Raw genomic sequence first — 27,712 nt, forward strand, 5'->3', positions numbered from 1 at the left:
AGTCATTCCATTAAAGAGTACCGACAGATGGCAACGAGCACATGAAAAGATGTTCATCATTAGCCATCAGGGAAATGCAAAATAAACCACAACAACATATCACTACATACCTAGCAGAATGACTGAAATAAAAAATATTGACATCACCAAATCATGGTGAAGATGCAGAGAAACTGGATCATTCAGACACTGTGGCTGGAATGTAAAATGGTGTAGACACTTTGGAAAACAGTTTAGTAGTTTCTTATAAAACTGAACATGTAATTATCAGATGTTGTAGCAATTGCATTCTTGGATATTTATTCCAGAAAAATGAAAACTTATGTTCACACAAAAACCTGTACATGAATGTTTATAGTGGTTTTATTTGTAAAAGCCAAAAACAAGAGTAAGCCCAGATGTCCTTCAATAGGCAGTAAACTGTCATACATACATACCGTGGAATATTGCTCAATAAAGAGGAAGGGACTACTGATGCATGCAACAACTTGGGTGAATCTCTAGGGATTTTGCTATAACCATTCCAAATGGTTATAATTCTAAATGGTTATTCCAGTCGGGAAGTCAATTCCAAATTCCTTTCCAAACGAATAAAGCCAATTGCAAATGCTTATGTAAATTCTACTTACATATATTTACAAAATAACAGAATTTTAGAAATGATGGACAGACTAGTGGTTTTCAGGAATTAAGGGTGGGGGGAAGGGAGGGGGTGTGGTTATAAAAAGGTCAACACGAGGGATCCTTGTGTTGAAATAGTTCAGTATCTTGACTGTGGTAGTGGATACACAAACCTACACAAATGACAAAATAGCATAAAACTTAATATACATAAAGTCACACCCACACAGACAGAAAAATACATACAAGTAAAACTAGGGAAATCTGGATAAGATGGGTGGGTTGTATCAGTGTCAATATCCTGGTTTTCACATTGTACTATAGTTTTGCAAGATGATACCATTGGGGGAAACTGGACAAAGTGTACAATGAATCTCTCTCTATTATTTCTTATAAGTGCAAGTGAATCTAAAATTATCTCAGTAACAATTTCAATTAAATTTTTTAAGTTTTACATTTACAATTCTAATCTTCCTCTCTTTCTGTTCCAGAAACAAAGTACTTGTGGGTGTCATTTCTATGATGTTCATTGCAGAATAGCATTAAATATGAAACAAGTCTTTGTACCCATTTTCACAGTTTTGAGAAGAGTTTTTCAGACCCAGAAACTAGGAAATAAAAGTGAGGGATTTGCGGTTTATATAAATTGTGTTTGATACATTTCTACAATGAGACAATTAACCATAGACAATTTCTGATTCATTCTTGCTCTATAATTCCGTTAACTCTACTCCAATCTCTAATTTAGTCATTAGTTATCCACCATGAAAAGTCTTTATGTACAAGGAAAAGTAAAAAGAAATTGATTTATAATGTACTCCTTTCTCTACACTCTCATGTATTGTTTTGCTCTAAATCTGAGTGCATTTTTTAACTCCCTTCTAACAACCAGCTTTAGGTACCCTTTTAACGAAAGCATTTAATTTATTTTCCTATCCCTGGAAGACTGCTTTGTAATGACTTGAGAAGTGACTGAGGTCAGGGATGGAATGAAAACACGGATAACTTCATAATCCTTTTAGAATCACAGATTCCTACAAAAACACTGGATGCCCTACTCAATTATAACTAGAAAAATGATTTGCTACCCAAGGTAAGTAAATTTGGAAATTGACCTATTGTTGTGAATTAACTATATCGCTGCTTCCTCAAATTAGCCACAAATAACCAAGAGCTAAGAGAATAATTATAAACACTTTAAATAGAGGTCTACGTGATTTTTCCATAAGTGACATAATCTTGTATGTAGAAAAGCCTAAGGAATCCACTGAAAAATTATTAGAACTAATAAAAAATTCAGCAAGGATGAAAAATACAAGATTCATATTACATGAGACATCAGTTATATTTCTATACACTTGCAATGAATAGTTTGAAATGAAATTAAGGAAACAATTCCATGTACAGTAGCAGCAAAAAGAATAAAATGCTTGAGAATAAATTTAGCAAAAGAAATGTAAATCTTATATTCTGAAAACATTTTTGAAAGAAATTAAAGAAGATCTAAAAAACTGTGAAGATATCCCATGATCACAAATGGAAAGATTTAATACTGCTAAAACCTCAATACTCCCCAAAGTGATTTACACATTTAAAGCTATCCATATCAGTATCCCACCTGATGTCTTTGCAGATATTGACAAGCTGATTGTAAAATTCACATAAAATCAGCCATAGCCAAAACATTCTTGAAATAAATACTTTTCAATTTCAAAACTTAATACAAAACAACAGGAATCAATACAGTGTGGTACTGACATAAGGCTAAACATATAGAACAATGGAATATAATTGAGTCCAGAAATAAACTCAAACACCTATGGTCAACTGACTTTGACTTTCAACAAGAGCACCAAGACCATGCAACAAGGAAAGAATAGTCTCTTCAACGAATGGTGCTGAGAAAACTGGATATGCAAAAGAATGAAGTTGGACTTTTACCACACACCATATACAAAGTTTCACTCAAAATGGATGAAAGGTCTAAATGTAAGAGCTGAAACTATAAATCCCTTAGAAGTAAAGATAGGGGCAAATCTTCATGACACTGGATTTGGCAAAGCATTTTTCAATATGACACCAAAAGCATAAGGAACAGCAGAAAAAAAATACATGACTTGGAATTCATCAAAATTAAATATTTTGTGGTTCAAAGAACACGATCAAGAAAGTGAAAAGACAGTCCACAGAATGGGGTAAAATATTTACAAATCATATATTCAATAAGGAATTTGTTTCTGATATATAAAGGACTCTCACAACTCAATAATAAAAAGACAACCCAATCTAAAAACGGGCATTATTAGACATTTCTCTCCGAAAGATATACACAGGAAAGATGCTTGAAGTCATTACTGATCAGGAAAATGCAAATCAACACCATAGTGAGATACTACTTTACAATGTCAGATAACAAATGTTGGCAAGGATGTAGAGAAACTGAAACCCTCGTGTGTAGCTGTTGGGAATGTAAAATGGTACAGCTGCTTTGGAAAACAGTCTGGCAATTCCTCAAATGATTAAACTAGAGTTACTATGTGACCTAGCAATTCTATTCTCAGGTATATACCCAAGAGAAATGAAAACATATGTCCACACAAAAACTTGCATATAACTGTTCATAGCAGCATGGTTCACAATAGCCAAAAGTTGGGAACAATCCAAATGTCCACTGACAGGTAGAGGGATAAAAAAAACGTGGTATGTCCATACCATGGAATACTCTTTAGACATAAAAAGGAATGAAGTACTGATACATGCTACAATACGTATAAACATTGAAAACATGCTAAGTCAAAGAAGCCTGCCATAAAAGAGCACGTATTATATGATTCCATTCATATGAAAGCCCAGAATAAGAAAATTGATAGAGAAAGAAAGTAGATTAGTGGTTGCCTAAAGCTGGGAGGAGCGGAAAGAGAGTAATAGCTAAAGGGTAGAGAGTCTCTTTTTGAGGTGAAATCAACTATAATGATCTTTGCACATATCTGAGATACTTATGCCACACAAAAGGAGAAGATACTCTCCCCAACATAATCATAATCCCTTCCACATTTCTTCAGGGGACTTGGAAATAAGGTAAAGATGGAAATTATAACAACCAAGCACATTATGCCTTCTTTCCTTTCTACCAAATGCTTTTCTCTCATTGCCCATTCCCCTGGGTTGTATGAAAGTCCTTTGTTAATTACTTTTAGCAGAAGCAGCGGCACTGTGGGCATCACCTACCAGAAATCATGCATCACATTTGAGAGGCACCCTCCAGGGGAGAGGCTGAGGTCAAGCTCACCAATTACAAATACAGAGAAGAAAGCCATCTGCTTTCCACCAAAACACTTGCCCAGGAGTCAGAACTCCCAGGGACACCCCTCTTTTGTTCTGGGGAACAGGTACCTACCAGAAAGCCCAGACACAGACTAGAGAGACAGCCAATTAATGTGCACAGCCATAGGCACAGCCAGGATCGGGATATCCAGGCTTTCAAGGATACACAGCCGACAAGGATCTGTTACACTGTCCCTGCAGAGTGATCAATCCAATTAAAAACAACTTTGGGTCAGAAAACTGCTTATACAGTAATGGGTAAGCACAATAGGAAGCATGTCATTGTTTACTTACAGGGGAAAATAACTTTACCACTTATATGCTTGATGTGGCCAGAAAGGAAGAGCTCACATTTCTTACAAAAACTGCACATTAGTTTCACATATCTTTGTTGCAACACGTAAGTTTTGGTTTAGGTTCCTTGAAACTTTTTTCTCTTGTATTCAAAGATTTATTTTAACCAAAAAGAAACAAGATATATTCTTTACTTCCACTGTCCAGTGCTTTTCATACTCTCCTTCTCTTTTAATTGTTAGCATAATTCTAAGTTAAAGTCCTATGTGCTATGATTTGAATGTGTCCCTGAAAAGCATATGTTGAAACTTAATCCCCAATGCAATAGTGCTGGGACCTGGGGCTGAATGGGAGATGTTTGGGTCATAAGGGCTCTACCCTCATAAATGGATTAATGCTGATTATAAAGTCTCAGAGGCTGAGACTTTCTTACTCTCTCTCTTGCCCCCTCTTGCCCTTCTGCCTTCCGCCATGGGATGATGCAATAAGAAGGCCCTTGCCAGAGTCTGGCCTCTCAGTCTTGGACTTCCCAGCCTCCAGAACTGTGAGAAATAATTTTCTATTCATTAGTAATTACCCAGTCTGTGGAATTCTGTTATAACAGCACAAAGTAGACTAAGACACTATGTAAAATTGAAATATAATGATTTGCTAGTAGTTAGCAGCACAGGTGGGAATCCAATGCCACCTGTCCAATGCTAGCTGCATGACTTTGGAAGAGTTACTTAACTCCCAAGGTCTCGCTTTTCCTATCTGTAAAATGGGGATAAAATAGTACCTGTTTCCTATTCTGAGTTGTCAGGAGTAAATGAATGAACGTATGTAACATGCTCAGAGCAGTGCCTTACACACAGCAAGTGCTCAATAAAGTTAGTGGCCATGACCACCATCATTATCATCATGCAACATGTATCCGTTTCGTACAAAAATATTAAAGAGTGAATTTCAGGTTTATGTATGAACATATACTAAAATGAGTCAAATATATGCCTTTCATACAGTTTTCCACCTAAATTTCTAGCTCCTGTGACAATAGCAAGTAGGAAAAATATTTTAATTCACTCCATACTACAGTGATGGAGAATTTGTTTTCTTCATAATAAAATCAGTACCTGACCATATCCAAATTTGCCAGAAACAAGGACAAGAATGTATGTTGACTGAGGTCATGCTTGTGATAGCAAAGCAATGGAGAAGGCCTACCCACCTCTCAAACCAGGTAAATACGGTGCACTATGGTGAAGTACACTTTGCTGCCTTCAGAAGAATGAGGGACCCCCCTATATGCCTATAGATACGTACAAGGCAATGTCTAACATAGACCATCACTAACAAATGTCTACAGTATAAATTTATTTATTTAAAAATAAAACTGTATATTTGGGTATATATATGTACACATGCGTGTACATAAATATGTGTGCATTCAGAAAGACCTGGATACATCATAAAGCAATCACCTGTGTGGTAGCAAGTGGGAGACGGGGCGGGAAGAGGGCTTGTTTTATTCTAATTTATGTATTGCTTGCATTTTTTACAATGAGATTCTATTAATACTTTATTTCATATTTTAAAAGGAAAAAGTGTCTTTTAATTTAAGACAAAATACTTATCAATACATACAATGCATTATATTATATTGAATTGCATTTGCAAAGCATTCTCTGTTGTGCTTTTATGTAAAAACACAGTAAGAAAAGTGTGACAGTAAACCCAAAACTTCTGCATAATGAATTGAAAGCATCAGGTCATTAGAAATAATAACCTAGTTTTTTTAAAACAAATTTTTGATGCTGTCATATTTTAATGTACATGAAGCCCTACATGAAACAAAACACGATAAAGCATTTTAAAAGGCATTTGAATATCAATAATGCTTTTTCTTATAATTAATTTAACTGAAACAGCATGCTTAATTAAAATCTTGAAATGATTTTTCAACTTCCTAAGGGGTTTCTTAGGAAAGGAACAGCTGGATCCGCTCACTGACTCTCACAGGCGCTGCCTGCCAGGATGGCGCCAGCCCCAGATATACTGCACGGCACAGCACAGATGTGGCCTTCTCCTTCCTGTCGCTTTGCCACGTGGGGAATGCTGGGGAAATGCCAGCACTTGCAGGAAAAGGGGCAGAATGCCGAGAGGAAGGATAACAAAGAGGTGGAGCCTCTTGGATGGGTGATGAGGGAAGGCCCTTCTACGGATGACCCACCCACTCTGGAATGTTCAGGACCAGAAGGAGCCACCTGTACCAGCTGTGGTGCAGCACACAGGCACATCTGAGGTCAGAAAGATTTGGAATTCTAGTGCAGCTGGCGAGGCAAGGAGGGGGGAGTCCCGAGACCCCACCAGAGGCTAGCAAGAAGGAGACACCAGATCGAAGCAGGGACTCACAGGCCACTGCCCGGACTCTGCATGGGCACACCATGTGCAAGGGGAAGCACTTGCCAGATGTGTATTTTAGGAGGCTCCGGGTCCGTCCACACACAGACATGCAAATATGCAGGTGAATTCTGAACCCAACATATTTTTGTTCAAACAAAAGATCACAAAACACATCCCAGAACCATTCCTGTACAAAGTTACAGAAAATTTTAGTGGATCGTAAAAAATAAAAACTACAGGCCACGTGATCTCATGCAATGAAATTAGAAATTAACAGTAAAAAGACAGCAAAAAAAAAAAAAAAAAGTCTAGCCTCTTAAAAAGTTAAGAAAATCAATTTAAGTAATGGTTAGGTTAAAGAGAGCAGCAAAAAAAATGAAATTTACGAACTTCAGAATTAACCCAAGGAGAGCAATGTTTATCAGTAGTACCCACAGGAAAACCTATACAGTGTCACTGCTATCACTCAACTATAAAAAATGGAAAAGGAACAAAATATGCCTTAAGAAAGTAGAAAGATTAATAAAATAAAAGCATAGCCAATGAAACAAAATCTTAAAAAGGAGTAACCTTTCTAAGTAAAACTAACAGCTGCTTCTTTGGGAAAAAATTTTTAGAAAAGATAAACTTTAAGTCAATGGAGACAAAACAAAATTTAACATTACAAATGAGGAAAGATATATCAATTAATTAAAAGGTTTTTAAAAATTGTAACAGCTTTATTGAGATATAATTATTATTCCGTACACTTTACCAATTTAAAGTGTACAGTTCATTGGTATTTGGTGTATTCAGAGTTGTACAACCACAGTCTATGTTAGGACATTTTCATCACTCCAAAAAAGAAACTCTACACCCTTTTACTAAATTCCCCCTTTCCTCCCAAGCCCCCCAGCCCTAGGCAACTATTAATCTACTTTATATCTCCAAAGGTTTGCTAAAGGGCTTATTTTTAAATTATAAAAGAATATTATCTGTAGCTTTATAACAATGAATTAGAAAAACCTGATGAAACAGCCACTGTTAGAAAGACATGTATTAGCAAAAATTACCTAAGAAAATAAAGAAAATACAAATAACATAATGATAGTAAAAATGCTAAAAGCAGTCAAATCAAATTCCCAAAATGTAAAACACCCAGATAATTCCTAGGTTATCAATCTGTTTCAGATTACCGGGCAAACCGAACACTTTCAATTTCACTCTGAAAAGTAAGCATAATTCTGTTATGAAAACTGGACAAGGATAGCACCTAAAAATAAACTGTAGGTCAATCTCATTTATAAATTTTTATGCAAAACACCTACATAAAATATTAAACAAATGAATGCAGCATAATATATACGCCCTAAAAGCACCAGCACCAAGGAAGGCCTATCTCCTAATGTAAAGGTGATTCAGGGTTAGGAATCTATTAATTCAAATTATTACATTAATAACTAAAGGAAGAAAGCCGTATAATCATCTTCACAGATGTTGAAAAGATAATGATAAAATTTACACACATCTTGTTTAAAAAAAAAAAAAAACTTTAAAAGCCTGGATGGTAAGAAATGTCTTACATTAACAAGGGCATCTCTAAGAAGACGACCGCAAACGTTTCACTAAATGGTGACCTATCAGGAGCAGTACTGTGAAAGTCAGGAATACAACAAGAGCATAAAACAATACCACTGTTAGTCAAACTTTTTCCCCTGTAAATCTTTGACACAAGTAATGGGTAACACTGGGCCTAGGCTGATGCCTGGAAAAATGCCTGGAAGTTCTGTCTTCTCACATCGTTGCTTTTTTTGTCTTGACCCAGAGGGTTGAGAGGGTGTGGAAGGCTGTGTAGGTCTCATCTGCTGGGCAGAATACTCCTGCATCAGCGAAGCTGTGTGTTGATCTGCAGGTCTGGGGCCTCTGTGATGACAAAAATGTTATAGAAACATCGGCTGGCAAACTGAATCTGTGGCTTCTCGGTGAATCTCCTCTGTTGGAGTAGGACATGTGCTGTGTGGGTGACAGGGCAAATGGTGCTGATGGCTGCCCAGTGATGTGGAGATGCTGCCCTGCTGCACTGCTATCCTGTGTCCTTCTAGGAAGCTCAGCTCATCAGGAACAAGAGGTGGATAATGAAACACCATTACCTAATGTTATTTTAACACTTTCAGCCAAAGCAATTAGAAAGAACAAAATGAGATGTACAAATACTGGACAGCAGGAGATAATATTATAATTATTTCTTCTGACAAACTATGAGATCAAAGATTCAATTGTACATTCAACTGCATGTACCATCAAACATAAGCCTCTTACAATACAAAATAATAATAATAAAAAATGTATCCATCAGAGTATCAAAATATTTAAAATACCTAGTACTAAACTTACAAAGAAATATGAAAGAATAAAAAATAAACAACAGAAAAAGAAATATAGAAGGTCCACACATATATTTTTAAAACCTATAAAAATGTAATGATGTTTATAACAAAACAAATCCCAGATCTGTGAAATATATAAATATTTAAAAAGGAAACCCTAAAATCCTGAGGAGAAAGTGAGAAAATTATTTATAATCTTGGACTGGAAAAGGATTTCTAGGCAAAACACATAACCCAGAAACCATAAAGGTAGAAAAGCATAAATGAATAAAACTAATTTGAGTACATAAAATTTCCACACAGGAAGAATACTATTAAAAAAGTCAAAAGGTGAATTACAAACTATAAAAAAATATATATCTGCAACACATGTAACAGCCAGTTTCCTTAACATGGGAAGTACATTTGTATTCAATTACAAAAAATAACAATCTAACAGAAAAATAGGCAACAAACATGAACTGGCAGTTAACAGATAAAGAAATAAAGTAACTTGTAAATAAATGTAAAGACCCTGAACTTCACTTTTAATTAAAAAAAAATGAAAATTACATAATAAGATCCTACCATTAGGACTCACAGTCAGCTTAACATAAGCACAGCCATGCTGACCTCTCCCTCACCCCACCCCCTACCCGCTCCCTTTCCCTCAGGCCAGTGTGTTCAGATAAGAACACCTGGTACAAAACAGGATCTTGGAAACAGAAAAACCAAGTTCAAACCCTATAAAGCCTCTGCTAGTCTGCATGGGGGTGGAAAACTGATGTTTCGGTTTCCCCTCCAGGTTCACTGGAAATAAACTCCCTTATGTGGTAACATTTGGCTTCATGTCCTTTAGTCTGTTTGTCTTCCCACCCTAACACTTACATTTTTGTTGGATTGGTAAAGAAAAAAAATTTCTGATAACACACAAAAGTCCGTATGAGTTTGAGCAATCAGGAAGTCATATACTGTTGGCAAAAGTGTAAAATGGTGCCTTGTTTTTGGAAAGCAATTTAGGAATAACATCTCTAAGTTTAAAGTGCCCTCATATACTCTGACTGCAAGGACACTCTTAGCAATTTCTTCTCTAGGTCCATTAGCACATTCCTGTCTTGTTCACCACTATACCCTCAGCACCTAGACCTGTTCCCCCCGTAACAGTCAACAGCTTCTTAGTACTTGATGAGTAAGGAATGCACAGGAAAGGTAATATTCTCTGCCATGTTTGTTTTCGCCAAAGACTAGAAACATCTCTAACCTATCCTTCATTAAGAGGTGGTTAAATAAGTTATCACACATGCATCCAAGAAGATCTCCAGGTGCTGATGTGGAAATGTCACCAAACTACCCCATTGACTGACAAAAGCAAAGTGAGGACCAGTGTGTAGAGTAGATCCCCATGTGTACAAATGATACATACACAAAAATACGCATAGACAATGACTGGAAAGTTACCGCCCCAAAAGAAAGGTAGCAATGGTTACTTCTTGAAGGGGGGGGATGCTAGGAGTCTGGAATATAAGATTTACTTTTGTGTATATATCCTTTTTATGCAGAGAAACCTAGTTAATTTTAAATTATGCAGAGGAAAAAGATACAAACATTATAAATACACATGGAAATGCATTAGTTATTCTAAAGAAAAACAAAAACTGGACTAAAGACATTGAAAAAAAATTTTTGGATAAACCAAAGCATACACTATGCTTTTGAATGTAATGACATGGTATTGCTCATATGTCAATTCTCCCTCAAGGTAATCTATAAATTTAATATGGTTCCAATTCAAATCTCAAATCCATTCATTTTGAGTCTTCACGAAAAATAAAAGTTTATCTGGAAGATAAACATTAAAGAATAGGTAAGAACATTTTTAAGAAGTAGATTAAAAATCTGGGATGGAGGTGGGGGTAGGACTTGTCCTACCAGTTATAAAAAGAGATTATAAAGTCAAGGTAATTAAAGTGGTATTGTTCCAGAACATAAATAAATAGACATAGCAATGGGACAGAATGAAAAGTCCAGAAATAGACAAATGGACATAACGTGTGTGCATAAACATGATAATACTGGTATAGTAGATATTGTTTGTTTTTTGACTTTCCATCATATACTTCTTGCCCCCCCTCCCCCCAACACTTCATAATAGCATCTAACTTTGTTTTGGGGAATTACCTCTTGAATCACATTGGATTCAGTCTGGTGGGACAGTTAAGCAGATTCTTGTCCTGCTATAGTCAATTAAATGCTCCCTCCCTGCACTGTGACTCTAGAGCAAAGGGACAAACAGGGTAAGAACCACTGGAATTGTTCACTCCTTCCTGCAGAACTGTATCCTGGTGAGTTCAGGGCTCCTGCTACAGGATCCTACTCTGAATCAGACATCTGGACCAACAGAAGCTTCCTTAGAACCGGACAGTTTCCGAGCCTGATCTCTAGCCCCCTTGATTATTCCAAAGGGTCCACCATCCTTCCAATAAATGGCCTTTGGCTTTGTTAGTTACTGTAGCTTACCACAAAGGACTTTTAATGAGTCAGGTGACATTTCAAATCAGGGCAATACTAAGTTACTCTGAAAATGGTTTTAGGAAAACTATCTCACCATCTAGGGAGAAAAAGTTAAATTCATCAACACTAAGTTACTCTGAAAATGGTTTTAGGAAAACTATCTCACCATCTAGGGAGAAAAAGTTAAATTCATCAAATAAATTCCAGAATACTAAAGAGTTAACTATAAAAAAATTAAAGCACACCATTACCTGAAATTACTGTGGTAACATGATCTTGGGAAGGAGAAAGTCTTTTTAAATATGGTTCTAAGGAAAAATTGCTAAATCTGAACATACAAAAATTAAAAATTTTTCTATGTCAAAAATAAAATTAAAAGGCAAATAAGAATCCAGGAAATATATTTGCCCAATATAAGCAAAAGATTGAAAACCATAATATATAAAGAGCTTGTATGACTCAATAAGATTAAATATTTAAATCTAAAACTTGGTACAGACCATGTACAAGGCAATTCACAGAAGCAGCAGCAGCAACAGAAGAAAAGGAAATATAAGTAGTGCATAAACATATATTATATATAATTGCATGTGTACATATTACGTATATGTAATATGCATATATATACATAATATATAAACTTATGTAAATGTAATTATAAATACAGGAAAAGTTCAATCTTACTAATATTCAAAGAAATTCAAATTAAAACAATGATGTCATCTTATACCTTTCAAATTAGCATGGATTAAAAAGAGTAACAATTTTCAGTGCTGGCAAGGGTGCAGGAAGAAAACCATTCTCATAGATTGGGAGACTAAACTGATAAACTTTTCTAGAAGGCAGTATGTCAATATGTATCAAATGCTCTAAAGATTTGGATTCAGTTTGATCATGCAAGTCTACTTTAGGAGCTATAAAAAGAATTAATATAAGGATAATAATTGCAAAAAGCAGAGATGTGGTTAAGTAATGCTGTATTCATACATACAAAGCAGCCACTACAAATAATACAGTAGGAAAATATTTTAAAATCTGGAACAATGTTTATGATCAATTTAAAAACAAATCCCACAAAGCAGCATGAAGAGTAATTTAAATATATATATATGTATACGCACCATATATACACATACATACACATTATACACAGAAAAGACTGGAAAGACATAATAAACTGGGTTGTAGAATTATGAGTGTGTTTTATTTTTTTAATTTCTATAGTAAATGTATAATTTTTATAAAAGCAAAGAAGTATACTTTTTATGTCTTACAGGTTTTATCTCATTTAATACTTTAATCTTTTTGATCTGGCCCTCCAGGCACTGCTGGTTTACCTTGTCCCAGTCACTCTGTCTTCCACGCACAGGGCCTTGCCCTGGAAAATGGGGATCTGAGAAAAAATGGCCAATCATTTGTAAGGTCACCAGATTTTACCATAGTCATGGCACCTAGTACTTAGGAATAAAGAGGCTGACCAAGTTATGGACACAAGATGGTAAGTCACTCTCTCTTGTGGAGATGATCCAAGTTGTGTCAATTCTCAGTTATCACGGGGAAGACTACAGCATACCCAGGATACTTCTGTGCATGTCACAAGGATGAAATCTGACCACTGTTCTCTGGCCATGTTCAACAGAGAATAACGAGGTTAAGCTCTAACAATTAGTTTTTGTAACTCAGTAGGTGCTTCAGCATTAGAACTGTGCCAACTTACACTAGTCCTGCTGGCCTTTGTAGATAAGAATAGAGAGCAGCAGGCTTTCCAACAGCTGCCCCCTTGAATCCAATCAACAGGGCCACAAGAAAAGTAGGCCTGGCCCTGCTGCAGAAAAGCTTCTGGCAATTCAGTACTGACTTCTCAGAATGACAGCCACAAGCACAGCAAGCATAGGGGTAGCTGTGACGGAACATGGCTCTGAAAGGTAGCCTGGTGTTGTCTCCAAGATAAAGAAACAAATGCCAATGCCCCCCAACACAGGAGCAAGGTCCTATCAGGAGTCATAGCATATCCACACCTGAGTGCAACCATACACACTACAATTTCTGTCCCAGCCAGATACATGTATTGCAGAAGCATGAGCTAAACTATTTTGGAATGATGTTCAATCCAACAAAGTGTTTACTGATCCTCTACAATGTGCAGCATACTGTCTACAATTGTCCTAGATCTAAAAGGAAGTTCTCTTTTAAACTGAAAAATGAGACCTATACTGTTTTGATATACTCACTATCAAGCTTATACATAAATCAGGACTTAAAACTGACTTGCAAAATTGATTTTTAAAAATTCAATGCAAATAAGAATCAATGCAACAAATGCTGAAATATAATACTTATTTAACACATTTATTTTAAATTAGCCCTACACTGTGATCCTTAGAAATATACAATTAGTAATTGATTTACAAGTAGAATAAATTTTGATTTTATAGAAAAGAATCAACCTAACCTAAATTCCTTAAACAATTAGAAAACATCAGAATTAATTGAAAGTTTACTTGAGAACCCAAGAATATAATAAAATTATTTTTCAGATTGCTCTCATGAGCAATCAAAGTCTATGACCTTTATGAAAAGGTCTGCATTTCATTACTCACCAACTGGCAGCCTTCTAGGGAGTTGACTAGCTGAGCGTTCTGACAGGAGAGGATTGAACCAGCCAAATTCAGCATCACACACACTGCAGAAAGCAGCATAAAAAAGGTTATCTGGAAACAAACCAAACAAAAAAAATCAATTAATCACATGGAGAGGCTTGAAGGAAAAAAAATGAGTTGGCTTTAAGAAAGCTTTCAGTTGATCAAATAATTATGTGAATAACACTAATACGTTTTAAAGGAAAGACTTATTAAGTTATTTCTCACACATTCAAATTCATATTATGTTAAATAGAAAATAGTAAAATCTGTGGAAAGCCATAGCAAGCTATCATGATTTTATTTGAAACCTATTACAATAAAATTTTTTAATTTTTAAATATTTTTAAATATCTTATCATAATAGATAAAAAATATTATGCATTATATACTCTTAATTATATAATACATAAGTACATCATATTTTTATATACTTAAAAATATTCATTATATACACTTAAGAGTAACAAGTTATAAATTATTAAAGAAAATCAAGTGAAAGATGTATATTTATTAAAAGGTCTTGAAGTTTATTTATGTTAATTTTTATCATGGAAAATTTCATACACATGCAAAACCAGAGAAAACAGTATAACGGAGCCCCATGTGCTCATCACCCAGCCTCAATAACGAATCCACTCATGGCCAACTGTGCTTCATTAAAGCCCCTACCCTCCAGATTATTTTGCAGCAAATATAAGACATCATATAATTCCATTCTTAAATTTTTAAGTGTGTATTTCTAAAGTTAATAGGATGTTTGTTGAAAACATAACCAAAATACTGCTTACGCATCTATAATAATTAAAGATTCATTACTATCATCAGATATTCAGAATTCACATTTCCCCATTTATCTCAATTTTTTTTTTTACACTTTAAATCAGGTCACACAGTTACAAAGGGGGGGCCATAGAGTGCAACTGGTTGTTATGAATCTTAGACAGCTTTTAATCAACAGGTTTCCCCTCCACTGTTTTTTGTTTTCCTTGAAATTTATTCAAGAAATCAGTTCATTTGTCCTGTGGAGTTTCCTAAACTTTCTGATTGTAGCCTTCTGTTACTTCATGTTTCTCTAGGTGATTATTACTGTGATGTTAGAAGCCATTATTGATGATTGCTGAGATCCATTAATTGACTCTATCATTTTCTTTGTTTATTACTGGAAATACATATACAGACAGCGACTTTCCCTCATCAACTCTTTTGTTACCATGAGGTATAGTTCATGTAGAAAAAAATGGATTACATATTTGATTCTTTCTGTTCACTTTCCAGATTTTAAAATGCTTAGTTGATATGGCACTAGATTTACAAAATAAATTCAAGGAAGCCTACTTGGTTAGCTAACACTCCTGCAGCACCCAGGTAAATAAAACTTGTTAAAGACTGAAGTGGGCAAAAACAAAATTACTGGATATCCTGCTCAGTGCACCCTTCAGGTTGTTTGTGCCTTTTATTGTCTTTATGCTATTTTAAAATTGCAAGTTGTAGAAAACTGAGAGTAGTGCAAATGATGCTTGACAACACAATATAAATGAATTTTGTCTGGTGGAATATAATTGATTAGTGTCCCATGGATATTGACAATCGGACATCTATTTGTAAATTTATTTCAGCATTTCTGATTGCCAGTGTCTGAATTTTCCTTTGAGCTGCTTGTAACATCTTACTGGTTCCCTCAATAAATAATGAGTTACATATAACCATTGACACATTTATTTTAAAAAATCGTTGGTTTCCAACCTCCAAAGGTAACTAATGATACTGTTTTGTTTGTTTGGGGTGTGTATGTTTGAGTCATTATGAGCCATGTGAGATGGGCCTGCTCAGTTTCCCTGGGTTGAGGTTTCAGGACACACCTCTGGGTTTCAAGCCCCACACCACCCGCCCCATTTTTGGCACTAATACATGGAAATTGAAACCTCGGGGGTCTGACGAATGCAAATCCAGTGGCTGGGCATGCTCAGTAGAAACGGGTTATATAACCCTAACAGCTGAGCATGCTCACTAGAGGGGAGTTTATCTTTTGAATGACCTTCCACTAGAGGTGCTAAAGAGCACAGAATATTCTTGAATATGTTTGGTGCACGTGATAGAGCTTGACCAACCTACATGCCCTAAAAGGAGACCAACTGAGCTTGTGCAAGACTGTGTAACACAACTAGGAACCACCCCCTTGTTGAATATTCATTAGATAGTATGAATATGTATTAAATAGCCAGACTATAAAAGTAGAATCCCAATAGGAGGCAGGGCTATTGCCCACTTCTCCTGAGGCCAACCCAAACTTTGCTGGTGAGGTGCACATACCTTACTTTTGTATAAAACTTACTTCTAATGGGCAGTTACTCTCTTGAGCCACCCTACACTTTGTACTAAGCTCTAAGTGTGTATTTCTTATTTTTGTGCTAAACTTACTATGGGCCCTATTCAGTCGTTAGAGCAAGGCCACACTTTTCTCTGTGAAGTCTGTGTTCCTTAACTTTGCTACATTAAACCTGTTTTCACTTTCTACTGTGACTCTGCTCTTGAATTCTTTCCTGTGACAGAGTCAAGAACCTGCTAGGGGAAGGGGTGGGTTGAGGCTGGATAGTTTTTCCTCTGGTATTACATTGACCATTTGATATGTTTCAATCACTGGTGTCATTAGCCAGAGAGAGTCCATTCAGGTTGACACCTGGGCCTTTTTGATACAACTCTAGCAGAGTTTGGTATCTTTCCTGCTTTCTGGTATGACAAGATGCAGCATCCAGGATCATCTTACAATTTTCCTTCCCCCAAATCCTGAGTCAGCCATTTCTCCAGTAAGCCCAGGCTCCTTTCAATGAGAATGGTATTTAGATACCACAATTTTTGTGCTAGAGGTTCTCTTCGCTACTTGGATGGTCACTGTTTTCAATCTTTTCAGTTGTCATGCGTTCATACTGATGTTTCTGATTCAAATTCAAAACTAGCACTTTTACTTAGCCACATCAATTTATATCTGTATGTCCTTTCGACCATGCCAAAAACCTTATTTCTCAGTATAATTATCTGTTGGATATAATTCCACAATACCCACACAACAGTCCCAAAATTACAATGTCAGTACGACCAAGAAAAACATAACTATTGAAAATAGTTCAAGATTTATATTTCTTTTTATCCTTACAGTACATTCCACCAGGAACAATCAAATTATGGTGTCTTCAACTCACATGGTTCCTTCATATGTGGTTATGTGTCTAATTAGGATCCAGGTTCATTCATTTTATTTCATTATTTGTTTAGGGATTGTTTCTACAATTGAGTCTTGTTTGTAATTATATGAAATGATTCCAAAGTCCATAAAAGAAGTTTCAAATAAGTCTAACCTTTATTCTATCTCTTCTACTCTATTTCCTCCCTTCTCTTACTTATTAGAAGTAACCATCTTTTTTTTATTTTATATTTTATCCTTCTATTATTTGGTTTTTAGTGAAATAAAATAAACAGTAGCATAGAACACATATTTCTCCATCTCTCCTTTTTATTTTTACACTTAATATAGTGAAGATCACTCAACAGGTGTACACAGAAACAATTCTTATTCTCCTTTACAACTGTCTAGTACTTTAATGCATAGATGTATCACAGTTTTTTCAACTAGGTCCTTACTGATGGACATTTAAGTTATTTTTAGTCTGTTTCTATTTATTATAAATAGTGTTGCAATAAACAGCCTTGTTCATACATCTTTTCATGTTTTCCCATATAGCTTTGGGATATAGTCTTAGAAATGGGATTGCTGCATGAAAGGATAAATGCATATTTGATTTGCTAAACACTACCAAATTCCCCATCACAGGAGTGGTACCATTCTTCATTCTCACTAGCAATGTGTGAGAGTGGCATGGTCTTAATTTTTCTGTTAATGCCTTAAAAAATGGTTTGGCTAAATTAAATTAAAGAAAAAATTGGTATTATCATTCTCTACTATAAATATAATGTATCTCCCCCAAACATAGCAAAATCTATTTTACTTAAAAATGTACATGTAGGATAAAAAACAAAGAGGATATTTTGTTCATTTAGGAAATATTTCAAGTTCCTAATGTTAGTATTATGTCAGCAATGGTTTTAATTGTGTAGTCTTAAAGCATCCCATGGAGAAATGTGGCTACACAAAAAAGGTCAACATTAATTTTTCATATTAAAAGTTACAACAGTACCATAATATCATTCAAATGATGTGTAAATAAACTAACCCTCCCAGGAGCTCAAAAAATAGTTAAAGAAAACATTAAGAGAGCAAACTTGCACAGAAGCCAAGAAGAGACCACCCTGATACACACGAAATACTCAACACATAGGTGATGATGGGATACCAAGGGGATCAGAGACAACAAGATGTTTTTCATCTTTACTGGGTTTTTAAAAAATTGTAGTAAGATTTACATATCAAAATATTTACCATTTTTTTATAATACATTGAAGGAAAAATTAAAAGCACACGATCACCTCAAAAAACAGAAAAATCATTTGACTAATTTTGACAATTCTTATCTTTCGGAGACACATGCTAGAATATTTACAGATGAAATTATATAATATGTGAGATTTACTTCTAAGTAATCCAGTATAGGTGAAGGACACAAAGTAATGTGGACTAGGTGGGGATACAGATGAAACAACGTTATCCATGTACTGAAACTTGTTATCTCATCTTTTACACATTTGAAATTTTCTAAAATAAAAATTAAAAAAATAAAGAGATGGAAACACATATTTAGTAGGATACTGTTTTAAAAAAGAAGGAAGGAAACTGAATAAGATATGTTAATATAATACTAAATTGACTTTAACACTAAAAATATTATTAGAGATAAAGAGAATCTAAGAAAGAATTCACCAAGAAGATATGATAATGCTAAATCTGTTTAGTTTTTACAAGTACAGCCCGAAAATACATAAAATAAAAAAAACAAAAAGAATTTTATAGAAACATGATGAGATTTTTACCATTGTTCAAAAATTGATTTATTAGACAGAAAAAAAGAAATAAGTAGCATTTGAATAACACAAATTAACAAGCTTTAAGTAACGAACCTACTGTGAACACATTGAAAATACATCTAGAAAATTTACTTATAAGAAAATATGAAAAATTGGCCATATAATAGGCCAAAGAGAACATTAAAATTTTTCAAATTGATTTTATATGGACAGTATTATCTCATTCAAAGCAATTTTTAAAAATCAAAGATCAACAAATGAAAGTACTTCAAAACCAAATATCTGAAAAAAAATCACTCATTTGAAATTACGAACCAAAGACAAATCCAAACAGATATTAAAAAACCTTTAGAATTGAATATAACAAATAATACTACACATTAGATGTGGAATATGAGTGAAACTGTAAATAGATGGAAACATATTGTCTAAGAGTGAATTAGGAAGTGAAAATCAATAGATTAAATATATATTCAAGAAACAGGAAAAAGAACCACTGAAACGACTGAGTAAACGCAAGGAAAACAGAAAGAAAACAAGGTTAAAAAAAAAAAAGAATAAAGATCAATACAACAAGTTTCTTAAAAATACTCATAAAATAAATAAAACTTGTGGCAAGATTGGCTCTAGGAGAAAAACAATGAAGGCAAAAATACTTCTGAGAGTGCAAAATATAATGTTGAGAATTTTTATAAGACGTAAGAGAATTATTTTAAACCAAAGGAGAAAACTAAGAGACACTTTATGTTGATAAATCAGAAAATAGATGAAAACACAACCAGGCCTTTCACAGGTGGATTTTTTCCAAACCTTCAAAAACATTTAATCCTCATGTAATATGGTAAAAGCACAGTTCTCCAGTGCATTTATGAGACTAGACTATTTTCTAACTCTGGAACAATTCAGTGCAGTAGCCATTAAGTGGCCAGATACGTGAGGTGAGGTGGAGCGCAAGGGCCTGAGTAGGGTGCTGAAGCCCTAGCACTGTGAGGAGGGTGTCCACACAGACGGGCAGTCATGTGGGACATCAGAGCCCCAGTGATGCAAAGGGCATCCACATGTGGCAAGGTGTGGCAGCTAAATTAACAGATTGGTTATTTACAGAATTGATCAAGTAAATATTATAAAGATAATAGGAGTTGAGTTTTCTCACAGTTGGAGAAGATATTTACAAAACAGAAAGGGAGAAAATAAAATAAACACCGTGGTGTTGGACTGCAAATGGCAGTATCAATGTAATCTTAGTTTTCAGTAGATGACAGTCCCTAATTTTGTCACCTAGAAGGCTGGAAGCCATGCTATTTGCAGTAGGCATGAGCAAACCTCGCAACCTTGTTTCTAAATACCATTCTCCACCAAAAGGAACCAGAGCTCCCTGGAGAAATGGCTAATTTCATGTCTGGGGCAGGGAAAGTTCAAGATGAAGCTGAATGATATTTTTGTGCCAGAAAGAAAGGAAGCGCTCAAAGACTTACGGGGCCATGCTAAAGCCACAAAAGCCAGCTTTAAAGGCCTCCCATTGGCCAAATCAGGGAAAATTTGAGTATCCAAATATATAATGATAATAAAAGATTACAACCCATGGGTTTATACAGATAAAAATAGGTAAACAAATAAATTGAAAATCTGATGAGGAATACAATATTTACCAGGTCTCAAAGTATTGCCACACAAGTTACTTGTTTATTATCAAGGAGAAAACTTCACAGTGGAGAGGCATGGCAGAAAACCACCTTAACCAGAGATCAAAGTTACAAAATAACAGGATAAACTGAAATTTTGTGCTACTAGATATGATCCAAATAGAATAAAACAGCACTGCTTCTGTGATATTCCTGCCAAAGATTCATAATGCAAATCTGATCATGAAGAAACAGCAGACAAATCCTTGCTGAGAAATGTTCTACAAAAAAACAGGCCTGTATTCTTCACGTGTCAAGATCATGAAAGTCAAGGAAAGACAGAGGAACTGTTTGCAGATCAACGACTCAAGAAACATAAGTAAATGAACTCAAATAGTTCAGAGAACAAAATTCTTTACACTGTGCTTGCAACTTTTCTTCAAATTTGAGACTTCTAAATAAATAAATTAGCCCCCAAAACCAATAGACTATATAGAAAAATTATAGACTAGCCCCCCTTATGTCAAAAGATTTAAAAATTATAAATTTTTAGCTATATATATATATATATATATATATATATATTTTTTTTTTTTTTTAAACTTCACCATCAACAAGTATTTGTCCCAGGATGCAATAATGGTTAGACATCAAGATAACCCATCAGTGTTATTACACCAGACATGCCAAAAAATACCAAATTTACAGAGTAAATAAATTTTAATAACATTAGCAGGTGAATAAAAAGCATATGAAAAATTCAAAGTCATTCATAATTTTTCTACACGTTTAAGCAAGCTAGGAACAGAAGAGAAATTAACCCAATTAAAGGTATTTATGGGGGGAAAAAACCTAGTGGTGAATATTACACTTGATGTAAAAAGTATTCCCTTTAAGATAAAATATTAGGAATCAGGAACATCCTTGAGGGCTTCTGTCACCACTTCTTTTCAACAATGTATTGCAGTTCTAGCCAACGCAAAAAAAGACAAAATTAAAATAAAAGGTATAAAAATTGGAAAAGAAGAAAAACACATTATGATGTTACAGAATTTTAATAGCATGGTATTGGCAAACAGATTGCAAATAAACCAACTCAGTCCTAGCCAAAAATTTATTTATATGTAGACACTGTGAATAGAGAGGGTGTTATAAATCAGTGTAGAACAGATAAACTATGAAAAATTGTTGGGCTAGCCATGGAGGAAAAATACAAATATATATCCATACCTCACATCATACACAAAAACAGATTAAAAACATTGTGAAAATCAAAACTTCGAATACTTAACAAAAAAATATTGAAAACACTGTTACAATATTAGTATTAGGGAGAATTCTTTAAAGCACTATTCAAAAAACCCAGCCCTTAAAACACTGATGATTGTGACAGATTAAAACCAAATCATCTATATGACCAAAAAAAAAAAAAAGCTAAAAATGTGTGAGAGAGTATTTGCATTAGATACAGCAGACAATGGATTAATGTGCAGACATATAAAGAAGTCTTACAAATTAATTAAAATTAGAAAAGGGTCTAATGGATTTGAAACCTGGTCAAAAAAAAAAAGCAAAAAATGTTTAACATCACTAATAAGCAAAAGGTGCAATTTAATACCATAACAAATTATCACTACACATCCACCGAATGGCTGAAAAGATGCTGATAAGGCCAAATGTTCACAAGGGGTGGGAGTGCAAGTTGATACAAGCTCAACCGCAATTTGGCAATAGCCCCTGATTGCTCTATGTGTTTCCGGCAGGAGAAACTCTAGCTCACGTGCAAATAGCAAAAGACTGTAAAGAACCTAACTGCCTTGCCACTAGGGAATGGATAAACAAACTTATTTTCTCCCCTATATGAAAGAACTAAAATGAATGAATCAGATCTACACTATATGGAATATGGCTAAATTTCAAAAACTAATGGTAAGTGAAAACATTAAGCTGCAAAAGGTTACAATGTACAACTTATATAAACTGTCAAAGCCCACAATATAACCATATACTTTATGTATATATACAAACATAGTAAAATTTTAAATTTATAAAGTGGCATGCTAACCACAGACTTTTACTACTTCTGGGGAGAGTGAGAAGAAAAAGAAATAAGGGCTTGATTTGGTCTCTAATGTTTTATACTTTAAAACCTAAAACAAAATGGTAACTCATTGATGGCAAATTGTTAATATCACTGAGAAAAGTGTGGGAGAAGATGTTTGCCTCAGATGTAACTGGCAATGAGTGCTGGGTAATGATAATTTTCACCATAAAGATGAAAACATGAATAGTAGAGCACATGAGGAGGAGAAAGCAGAGTCAGTGAGGTAAGGGGACCCACTAGGCAGGATGTAATTTACATACTGAAATAAAATGCAGGCCAATTTTATCTCAGAAGGTAACTTATACACTGAAATAAAATGCAGATCAAGAAGAAATGCCTTCAAGGACCAACTATAATCCATTGATGCAAATCCCAATTCAACAGAACGAAATAAAACCTAGCAACCTATCACATTCCCCCTTTCTCACCACATACCCCCCCCAGATTTTCTAGATGACAGTTAGTTGTGTGGATGAAGTTCACATTTCTTTTTTATCCTGAGCAAAGTACTGACACCTCATTTCCTGGTTAATTTGCATCACTTCCCCTCAAAACAACTATACCTATCACTCAGTGAATAAAACATGTGTTGAATCTCTGTATATAAACAGCATTTTGCTAGGGATTATGGAGGAATACAAGACAATTAACTTTTCTTCTGGCTTGTATAACCTATATAACAAGCTATAACATAGTTATTATTTATCCCATTTAACAGAAAAAGAAATTGAGATTCAAAGAACTTAAGACGTACCCCCAAATCACCATGCTGGCTAGTTAGCATCAGCCATAACTCAAACCTGGTTTTTTAGACAACCTCAAAACACACCCACTTTTCACTATCTATAATGCTCTCTCAAAGCCCGGGGGAGACCTAACTTTCCTACTCTTATTGTTCTGTGAGGGCTGTACTCATTATACCCGTCATATTTTTCTATAAAACCATAAAATGGAGCCAGACTAGAAAAATACAGTCATAACTTTTCAACCAGTAATTGCTCTTCTAGCAATGATTTAGAAGATAATTAAAGAAGAAAAAAAAAAAAAAAATGCAGCTCCAGACCAAGGAGAATAAAAAACAGATTTTTAAAAATTTTAAGGAACAAGTGCTAGCCCAGGCTCACTTGGGAGAGTGTGGTGCTGACAAGTCAAGGGCTAAGACCCCCTTACCGGCCATTTTTAGGAAAAAAAAAAATTTTTTTTTAAGGAACAAAGAACTAAATCCTCCACACCAAGGACCATGCCAAGAACTACATAAATTTCCATATATAATTATCACACTAGCACACATAATATAGGCATCATCAGCCCATTTTACACATCAGGAAATGTCAGTACACAGGCTAAGGAACCTACCTCAACTCATATCTGAACCCAGGCAGTCTGATTCCCGAGCAGGCATCGTTAATCACTCTGCCACTGTTTTATAAACTTTTCTGGGATCCACAGTGAGAGATTATATTTTACATCATGATCCAATATACATACATACATATACGCACATATACACAAAGTAAAGCAACTTCTAAAACACACTACCTTAATAACATGTAGCAAAAACTTTTTTTAGATACTGGTTTTGAATCATAAAACTTTCTCGTGACCTACAATTTAATAAACTCTGCTTACCTGCTTCAAAATACAGTATTTATTATAACTACAGTAGCAAAAAAAGAAAAAAAAATGGAACTAAGTGGTCAGCAACAGAGCTGAGTAATTGTGAATATAAAAAATTATCTAGAGAAAATACATTATGTACATTGTAAAGACTTTTATTTTTGCTCACAAACTGAAGTAGTTCAGAATAGCTGCTTTGCTTTTATTTTCCTGGCACCAAAGCAATTTACTCGTGTTCTTTCCTAAATATCTGTTCCAGATCATAGTACAGTTTTCCAGTTACAAAGCTAGCAAAATTTTTATATCAAAAAAGGTAAAACAAATCAAAACAAAATAAATGCTCTTCTAATCTGTTTATAAATGAAAATTTGGAACCAAACAACTCACAATATTAAACAAACAAAACTCTGCAAACACATCCTAAAGCTACACACATTTAGGCGTTACAGAAATATGCTCCCTCCGTCCCTCCTATCCCTAATTCCTTCAGCACTGTGTCTTTGGGTCCCAGACCCTTGTCCCAGGAGTCCCTCTGAATCCATTTCAGATTTCAAGAGGATGGGGCTTGGCCACTAGGCTCAGGCGCAGGTCGGGCCCTATTCTCCTCATCTGCCAAAGCTTCACAGTACTGCGCTGGCCAGTCCTTGGGGTCTTGATTATGCACTTTGGCCACAAACTTAAGAACTTTCATTTTGCTGGTTTCTAGGTTGGTTCGCGGGCCCCATTGGAATTCATAGTCTACAGGATCAGTGTGAGGTATCCGCCGGTACTCCAGGTAACGTTGTCGCACAAAGTCTTCAGTAATGAGTTTCTTTGGATCCCCAAAAATTAGATGCTTCTTGGTGGGGTACACCCCCAACCGCCGCAGAAAGTCCCAGACTTCGGTCTCCTTGATAGTGTTGCCCTTCATAAAGATAAGCCCTAAAACAATCATCAGGAGGCCGGTGGTGGGTGTGCCCTGATCGCCCCTCACCTCGGCATCCTCCTCCACGGGTTCCAGGGTGTTGATCAGGATGTAGGTGTTGCTCTTGGGCTCAAGTTCCACCAGCTGGTACCCGAAGACGTACTGGAGGCGCTGGGCAGCCAGTTTGAGGAGGTCCGGGAAGATGTCCTTGTAGTCTCCGACGACGTGCTTCATTATGTCGGTCCGCTTGATCGGGATCTTCTTCTGGTCCTTAATCAGCAAGAACTGCACCAACTCGGCCACCTTCAGCTCTAGCTGCTTCTGGGTCCTGGGCCCCGCGGAGGGGGCGGCCTGGGCCCGGCGGGCGGCCTGCGACGCGGAGCTCAGGGCCTCCTGAGAGCCGCCCGGCCCGCGGGAGGTGCTCGGGGCCTCCTCAGCAACGCCACCGCTTGGGACCCGGGTGACGCGGCCGGGGCTCCATTCCTTGTCCTTCTCGGCCTGGGCGCTAGAGCGGCCCCGGCTCCTCGGTTTCTGCAACATGTCACCGGGCGCCGGCTCGGTCTCCGGTGGGCTGGCGGGCGGGCGGTCCGGCGCTCGCTGTTAACGGGCAGCGGCAGCAGCGGGGACGATAGGTCGAACAGGATTGTGGGTCGGCGCGAAGCACGGCCGCTCGGCGCTGGGAGGGGTCACGGGGGCGCGCCGTGCGTCACGGAGGCTGCGCGGTGCGTCACGGAGGCTGCGCGGTGCGTCCAGGGCGCCTGCGTGGCCGCAGCGCCTGAGAAAAGCCGAGCTTTCTGCGGAGCTCTGTGGGGCTGAGGTGTCGTTTTTGTTACACTTAAGTGTTGTTCTTACCGAATCATACATATAGAAAACAACCAAAACTACTAAACAAGCGTGCGGCTTAGTTCAGGACCACACAGGCTCAGTCAAGTTTTATAGCCAGTATTAAGAGTTTTTAAATCGGGAGTATTTGTAAATGGAGGGCACTCAAAGGATGCATGTGGGAGAAAAAATAAGGCGAAGAAGTTAAGACTGTATAAGGTAGAGTAAAAGCATTTATTTCTACACAAAATGCGGACATAGGAAGATAAGACCCAAAGGACTATTAGCTTTCCCTTACGCCTCGCTCAAGTTCATACCTCCTAACCATCACTTTCTCTAATGAGTCTGGTAGAAACTAATGTTTAGTAAAGGTAGGCTTTCCTCAGAAGCAGAACTACTTCCTTTTTATCACTATTTGCGTACTTACAGTTTCTGTATCAAACTCCCATCAGCTAGACAACTAAGAAAACAACTACACAAAGCATGTGTCAATAAAATGAGCTTATCTTTTAGAAAACACATTATGGAAACTGCCTTGGGCTCACAAGCACAATTTTAGCAGGGTAAGAAGAATGCTATAAACAGAAACGTGCTCTCAAGAGATTACCATTTAATTTTGGGCATCACTGATTGCAATAATGTGGATCTCTTAAATTTCTTAATTCTTAATATCAGCCACAGGGCTCAATAAGAAAAGAAAACACAGGGGTATCACCTTTCATAATATGTGATGTGTTGTATATAGATTTTTAATTGTGCAACTCTAATAGCCAAAATGAGGCATTTCATTAACTCAGACAATCTGCTGCCATTACTCATACAGTTCTTAGCAAATGTATTTCTCTTCTATTTACTAGCTTGCAAAGAAAAAAGTGAATTTCCTATTGTCTTTTTAAAGCAACCCAGAATGTGGGTAAATACTTCAAAGAATCAAATCGAGTTTCTCTGTAATGCAAATATATTCAAAGGAAAGCAATTCAGAACACATTGATTAATAGCATCAAAACAGAACCTTATTAAAATTTCATTAAATATTAGTAGCATAAAATTTTTGTTTGTAATTCAATATGAAAATACAATCTGATAATGGCAAGGCCCTGTGATACTAAATGTTAAATCATATTCCATGTTGTGATGCAAGTATGCTAAAACCTGGTAAACTATGTTGCACACAATAACCAACAATCAATCCTCAAGCGTCAATTTTAATGACAGTGGCCTATTGAGAAAAATAAATATAGAGACATTCATTTTTTTTTTTAATGAGAAAATTCATCTGCTTCAGTTTTCTCGCAACTTAAAATATGGACTTAGGTTCAAAGAAGCCTCCTGCAATCTAGAATACTGCAAAAGTTTCCTCCACTATGATCAGTTGTACCTTGAGTCAAAAAATTTTAGCTATCAAAAGATAAGGGAGCAATGAAAAACAAGATGCAAGCTGTTTTCAACAACTTGGCTGGTTTTTCAATGTTTTTTTTCCTGCTAAGGTGTCCACTTAAAACAACAAGCAAGCGCACTGGTCAGGCTACCCCTGTGACTGGGGGAATCAG

The 27,712-nt window shown here is 35.9% G+C and overlaps 2 protein-coding genes across 3 annotated transcripts in view; both read right to left on the bottom strand.

The window, feature by feature from the left end:
- ENTREP2 (endosomal transmembrane epsin interactor 2) overlaps positions 1 to 27,712 on the bottom strand; it is a 383,296-nt gene that overhangs the window by 87,127 nt on the left and 268,457 nt on the right. For both annotated transcript variants that reach the window (XM_063091945.1, XM_063091944.1), the window contains exon 3: positions 14,078 to 14,188. In XM_063091945.1, coding sequence (XP_062948015.1) covers positions 14,078 to 14,188 — 111 coding nt within the window. The remainder of the gene's footprint in view (positions 1 to 14,077; positions 14,189 to 27,712) is intronic.
- Positions 24,571 to 25,976, bottom strand: NSMCE3 (NSE3 homolog, SMC5-SMC6 complex component). Its single transcript, XM_063091444.1, has one exon. The coding sequence runs from the start codon at positions 25,878 to 25,880 to the stop codon at positions 24,987 to 24,989; it is 894 nt and encodes a 297-aa protein (XP_062947514.1). The 5' UTR covers positions 25,881 to 25,976; the 3' UTR covers positions 24,571 to 24,986.

This window comes from Cynocephalus volans, chromosome 3, assembly GCF_027409185.1.
Source record: "Cynocephalus volans isolate mCynVol1 chromosome 3, mCynVol1.pri, whole genome shotgun sequence".
NCBI classification, from domain to species: domain Eukaryota; kingdom Metazoa; phylum Chordata; class Mammalia; order Dermoptera; family Cynocephalidae; genus Cynocephalus; species Cynocephalus volans.

Excerpts from the sequence above, each read along its gene's own strand:
- NSMCE3 (XM_063091444.1), bottom strand. The coding sequence starts at position 25,880 with ATGTTGCAGAAACCGAGGAGCCGGGGCCGCTCTAGCGCCCAGGCCGAG.